This window comes from Puntigrus tetrazona, chromosome 21, assembly GCF_018831695.1.
Source record: "Puntigrus tetrazona isolate hp1 chromosome 21, ASM1883169v1, whole genome shotgun sequence".
In the NCBI taxonomy this organism is placed as follows: domain Eukaryota; kingdom Metazoa; phylum Chordata; class Actinopteri; order Cypriniformes; family Cyprinidae; genus Puntigrus; species Puntigrus tetrazona.
Window position 1 is genome coordinate 13,822,515 of NC_056719.1, and position 6,492 is coordinate 13,829,006.

General features: G+C 35.2%; 1 protein-coding gene across 5 annotated transcripts; it reads left to right on the top strand.

Annotated features, from left to right (window-relative positions):
- Positions 1-939: 939 nt before the first annotated feature.
- On the top strand, positions 940-6,486 carry LOC122326321 (mitochondrial fission factor homolog B). Of its 5 annotated transcripts, none has more exons than XM_043221121.1 (8): positions 940-985; positions 1,525-1,736; positions 2,220-2,329; positions 2,437-2,531; positions 3,856-4,035; positions 4,390-4,461; positions 4,694-4,769; positions 5,856-6,484. In XM_043221121.1, exons 2-8 carry the CDS (start codon positions 1,532-1,534, stop codon positions 5,985-5,987), a joined length of 870 nt encoding a protein of 289 aa, XP_043077056.1. In that variant the 5' UTR covers positions 940-985; positions 1,525-1,531; the 3' UTR covers positions 5,988-6,484. The 5 variants fall into 5 exon arrangements, with proteins under 5 accessions (XP_043077056.1, XP_043077057.1, XP_043077058.1 ...); XM_043221122.1 differs by lacking the exon at positions 940-985 and adding an exon at positions 992-1,146; XM_043221120.1 differs by lacking the exon at positions 940-985 and having other exon boundaries at positions 1,155-1,736.
- The last annotated feature ends 6 nt before the right edge of the window (positions 6,487-6,492 follow it).

Sequence of the window (6,492 nt, forward strand, 5' to 3'; positions counted from 1 at the left end):
TAAAATTAGAAAAAAATGTATTAATACAGCTCTGTGAGCTGTTTTATTCATGTTGAGTGTTTTGTGTTTTGCCACACAGACTTAAAAGCATTTACTATCAGTGAAGTATCTCACCTGAAGAAAATTATTGTTATTTGCTCTTTAGTACTTTTAATTAGGCTTTAATTGTGTTTAATATACCAGAAGTCTTTAGGGTCTTCCATAACAAATCTATATAGCTTTCATTTAAAGATTTGTCTCACATGGATCTTAACAGAGCTTCCAATGAGATTGATATGTTCTGAAAAATTATGCTGTTCCTGTTCTGTCACAAATGTCTTATATGAATAATTTCATTAAACTTAAACTTACATTACATATCATATCTGCTAAATGGATGATTTGTGATCAGAGAACTTATTTTAGCATCGCTGAGGTACTACTATAATTTGTGTTGACATTTTAAATTAGTTTTCACATTTTTTGCATAGATTTATAGTACATTCTATATAGGTTTTAGTTTTGTTTATTTCAGTTTTTAGTGCATTAAGTTAACAATTTGAAAGGGTTTTTTGTTTAATAAATCTGTTAGAAGTTTACATTTTCCTCAGAAATGTGGATTTATGGACACAGTTGATAGCCAAAACATCTGTATTTGTTAAATAAAGGGAGATATGTATGTTATGTTACTTATGAGAAATGTTTTCCTTTCCCTGAGATCACACTGTTAATTGAATGTTCCAAGTGCCAATTTCCTTTTTTGTGAAAGCACTGATGTTCTTGGATATTAGTCTATTAAAGAACGAAAATGCTCTATACACGTCTTGTTTTGTTTTTTTTTTTTTTCAAAGAATATGTATTCCTGTATGTTTATGTATTATTTGGCCGCCCTCAAATTTACTTATAATATAGAAATGTATTTTCTTTCTTTTAAACGTAAGCGCCGCCTACTTTTGCTCTCAGTCATATGACGTCACGTACGTCAGTCGACGTGAGCTGCATGAAGGTGGGTTGAACAGCTTGTTGGAAGTTTAAACAAGTATTTTTATTAAGCCAAAACACTTAAACGGGTTGTTTACTGTTTGCTATTGTATCGCTAGTAGATATTCATAGGTCTGAGTGGAAAACGAAACCAAACCGCTTAGTCCAAGCCGTGGACATTATCTCGTGAGTTGACATATTTAGCCCCGCGAGCTGTAATCAACAGGTGTCCGTTCAAAAGTGTGTTGCTGTAGAAATGTTAAACTGCTTAACGTCTCTCTAGAATCGACGTCTATTCAGGAGACTGTTAAGTCATAAAGGAACAATTTTGATGGCTGACCTCTATCAGAACACACGGGTCACTTACGGCTCACTTTGAATATATTACAACCAGCAAGCAGCAGCAGCTACCTTGAGTATATGCTACGTCATTATGGTTTAAAAAATACTTACCATGACTTTTTGTAATCTGTTTCAGTCCGTGTGTTTGTTTAGCTCACGTAACGCAGCTTAACATTTGATGTTGTGCCATGCGGTCAGTCTAATTCCCTGTACTGGCATTAGGTTAGTTATGGCATCTCCAGGGTATTTTGGTGATGGTCCTCCGATGCGCGAGCGTGACCCGTACTTCACTGAGGTCATCAGCCAGAGGATGCGCGTGCCCGAGCGGCTGAGGGTCAGTCCATCGACTCACGCGCACGAGACTGCAGAGCAAAAACATGAAGAGCTGCCTGCTGCTTACAGCATGCACATCCCAGACAGACTGGCTTTAACAGGTAGACTGCATATTGCTCATAGTTTAGACTATCTGTATTTAGTAATGAGTTACAGGTCAGATACGTGACAAAACCAGTCATAAGTAGAACGGGGAACTTTTTTTTAATGCAAAAACTTATTAGGGTTTCAAGTAAGGATCTAGTTGCATGAAGATATTTTGTACATTTCCTACTATATATATATACACACACACACACACACACACACACACACATACATACATACATACATACATTTGATTAGTAATATATAGATATATATAATCTTATTTATTCAGTTTATTCAAAAGCTTATTTTTTTTATTTACTAAATTTAGTGAAGTGAAAGATATTTATAATGTTAAAAAAGATTTCTATAAGAAATAAATGTTGTTTGTTGAATTGTGTATTCTTTATAGTAATAAGAAGAACCATTATTAATAATTATAATAAAATATTTTTACAAAGTGTGTTCTCTTAAACCTTTTATATTTTTTTTAACAGATGCTCCTGATCTGAGTCCGCGACCTCTCTTCACTAAACAAACTTCATCAATGTGGGACCTGCAGCAAGGATCCTGGGACAGGGAGGCATTCTTGAGAGAGCCCGTCCAGGTAATCTCACATAGCAACACCTTTGACTAATTAGAAAAAAGGAACATAATTGGGGCGTGAAGTGTCCAATCCAAAATGTTTATGATATTGATTGTAATGTGCCACAGAGTCCACTACGAAGGTCTTACAGTGACCAGGCCTTTGGTCGAACCCCACCTGGAACCCCCACACACTCCAGACAAACACTTCATTCCCAGTCTCCGTAAGTCCACATAGTTATAATGGTCTGTCATATATAAATGTACATGTAAGCAAATATTATTTTTTTATATGTTATTATATGACAATTAAGGGTGTAACAATTTGCATATCTAGTATCATAGATTCATGGTCATTTTCCAAATCATCAAAGCTATCATCCTTATCCCCTTGTTAGTGGTGACTTTGGCGTGTCATTATTTAGTCGCTTGGAATGCACTTGGTAAAGGGAGCGATGTCATTTCCTCATTATCTTCAGCTGGGATGTTCCTGTGACAACGAACACAGCATGATGTGCGTCAGCAGATTTGTTAAGGGACAGATGAGTTGCATAAAATGAAATGTATATTCATATATAATATATAATTTAAAAACATAAAAATTTGTGTAAAATGTATATTTATTTGCAACAGTTGTGCAAACAAGAATAAAAATACAGTTATGACATTAAAACAGAGACACACCGTGCTGCGTTTGTTGTCACAGGAACATCCCGGCTGAAGATAATTGGGAAATGACATCGCTTCCTTTGGCAAGGAATTGTTTTTATATTTATTTACTGTAATGGCAAAGCTGAATTCTCAGCAGTAATTAGTGTAGAACCTATAGAAATCATTCTGAAAAGTGTTCTATTTTTATTTTTACATTTATTTTTAGTTAGTGCTGTGAAATGATTAATCACATCCAAAGTAAAGGTTTTATATTTATATATTTTATATACATATACTCTATATATAAAGTACATATACGTGTGTGTATAATGTATATGTATTATGTATATGTATTATGTGTATGTGTATATATATATATATATATATATATATATATATATATATATATATATATATATATGCGTGTGTGTACATGTATACATAAATTCAAAATATATACATAATACACAGCACACATACATAAATTACAGAAACAAAAATTCGTTCGACAGCACTATTTTTAGTTATTAATAATGGTTCAGTATTGCCAGTGTTGACAACAATTTTTTAAAATATTTTTTCCAGAATTCTTTTCTTTTAAAAGTGTAAAAGAACTGACAAATGTTGCTGTAAATTTATATGTAAATTTCTTATTCTCACAGAAATACAATCAGTATGTGTCCATTTCATGTACAGCCTCTAGAGGGCAGGATAGATCACCTGACATTCTGTGATAAACGAAAGACTCCTTTGTCTGATGAGACATTTACTTAAACAAACTCGTTCACGTGAAACATGTCAGGTTTGTGCGATAGAGCTAGTGTTAGTCTTAGTATCAGCCTTTAAATAACAGCGATGCTCCTCTATGTCCGTATTCTCCCGCCCTGTCCGCACTAGCCGCAGTATTGGACGTCCACCTGTCGTGCATACAGACCCATCCCCACCAAAGCCCCCAGGACTCCCCTCCATCCCACCTAACCTGCTGTCCCCGCAGAACATGCTGCAGGCCGCCAAGGAGCTGGGCCAGCAGGCGTCTCAGAAACTCCTCCAGACTGTCACCAAAAAATGCTCCTCCAGGTGACACGGATCCTCGTCCTTCACTCCCTGCCTGTCCCCTTCCTCTAACTAACCTGGGATATTCAGCTGTTTGCTCTGACCTTTTAAATCCCTGTTGTTTGGTTGTTTCTGATGGAACTGCCTCAGACTAGGCTTCCTGTCAAGCTTTTAGAGCTGGTGCACCTTTCATACCTGCACATTCACATCAGAGCTTTGGGCTTTGGTTGAATTCACTGCTATTGCTTTACCCGAGCAACTAACAAGCATTCTAAAACTTTGGAGTTTTGAGCTTTAAGCCCCCCCTTTTTCTCATTTTTTCATGAAATCGTGTTCATTGTGGACTGCTGTGGTTTGTGGTGTCTCTTGTGTTTTAAGGTTTGGTTACCCTGAAAACCATCCCTCTCCTTCTCAGGCTGTGGAGGTTCAACCTGATCAAAGCAGGACAAGGTGACAGTGGCTCATGCAATGTCCATGTATACAATAATGGGATGCTGCTGTATGTTGATCTGAGAGCAAGCACACTTCCTGTTTAGTTGTTAATGTAGGATTTTTATCATAACAGAATGTGTTGGAAGCTCGTTGAATGAAGTTAAGCAGTCAGTGATGTAAGGGAGGGCGTTATTTACGTTTCAGTGAAAAAGATATAGAAGTGTTTGTTAACATTCATTTTGTCCCACAGTGCCTCGCAGGAGTTCTGGCTCAGTCCTGAGGAGGACACGGGTACCGCTGTCGAGTTCATGGTGCTCCGCAGACAGGTGAGAGCTGGAGCTTCACAACGACAAGCTCAGATTTTACTGACAAACGTGCATGTCATGCAAATAGAAGTTTATATATACACAATATACACAGTGTTTTTACATGTAGTTTGTATGAATACAATGTGCATAATACAGTAGTCTACATATCTGTAGATTACATTATATGGACTAATTGTTATACAGTTGATACAGTATAATTAAAGTAAAAGGAAATGTATGTATGTGTGTGTGTGTGTACAGATAAATATGTATGTGTGTGTGTGTGTGTGTGTATATATATATATATATATATATATATATATATATATATATATATATATATATATATATATATATATATATATATATATATATATAATTTCTGTCTTTTAACTTTTGGTAAACTGATTTTTTTAATGGGGAGTTTTATAATAATATGGCAACATTATAGAATTATAATGTATTATGTATGTATGTATGTATGTATGTGTATATATTATATACTTAGGTGTGAAGTCTTCTAAATATTTAAAAAGATTTACAGCTGAATAAATAAGCTTTCCAGTGGTGCATGAATTGATAGGATATGACAACATTTGCCCAAGATACAACTACTTGAAAATCTGGTGTGCAAAAAATTATTAAATTGAAAAAATTAAAAATTAAAAAATTTGTCCAGCTAAAATCCCAAGTCCTAAAAATTCATACTTTTTATAGCAGGGACACATTCAATTGATCAAAAAGTGTAAAAAAAAAAAAGATTCTGTTGAATAACAAAGAATCCTAAAAAATGTATGACCATTGAACCATTGTTCATAATTGAGTAAAATATGTTGATTTGCTATAATATTGCTGATCTTACTATATGTTTGATCAACAAAAAGCATTAGTTTTCTTACAAACTCCAAACTTTTATACATGATACCATAAAAATGATACCAAATGATACAAAATGAATCAAAACTTCATCAATTTTAAACCATAAATATTTTTATGCTTTAGTATCACGATACTACCGCAATACCGGTATTCGGTGCAACCCTAGTAGACGGTATGCAGAGTGTGGATGACACCGATTGCGTTGCTTTGCTTTGACTGGTGCAGGTGGTGAAGATGAGCAGGAGAATAGCAGGGCTGGAGAGACAGAACGTCGAGCACAGACAGACTGAGCTGCTGCTCTTCTCTCTGTTACTGTCTGCCTGTCTCATCAACGGCTGGCTGTGGATGCGCAGATGACCCTACACCACACAGACGGCACTAGCAAGAGCGCCTGCGCTGTTTACTGGGAAGTACACGACTGCACATATTTCTAGAGATTTTCTAATTGTATTTTAAATATTTTCATCAAAATAATGGTAATTGGAAGGTCTAGAAACCACTCGTATAGAAGACTGTGAACACTCGGATGTGTCACGTGATCAGCGTAGTGGCATGGGCCACTTTGCATTACAAGTGATTTGAGGAACTCAACTCGTGAGAGTTTGATGTCGTCATTCAGTAATGCAGTGTCTTTTGATCAGGCTAGTAGCTAGTTTTTTTTGTATTTGATTTATTCTGCAAATTAATGAAATGCTGAGATTTTCTGCATGCTTTACAAGTATTTATGAAAGTATAAATATGAATGTTTGTATTTATATTAGCTTTTTTTTTTAGGCCTTTTAAATAGCCTTTATCCATTTTAACAATTTTTCCCAGTCTGGTTGGTGTGATGAATTTTTAAAATAATAAAAATTGTAATTAG

Coding starts and splice junctions, on each gene's coding strand:
- LOC122326321 (XM_043221120.1), top strand. CDS start 1,481: ATGTTGTGCCATGCGGTCAGTCTAATTCCCTGTACTGGCATTAGGTTA. Junction 2,330..2,436: donor TCTTGAGAGAGCCCGTCCAG/GTAATCTCACAT, acceptor AATGTGCCACAG/AGTCCACTACGAAGGTCTTA. Junction 4,036..4,389: donor ACCAAAAAATGCTCCTCCAG/GTGACACGGATC, acceptor TTGTGTTTTAAG/GTTTGGTTACCCTGAAAACC.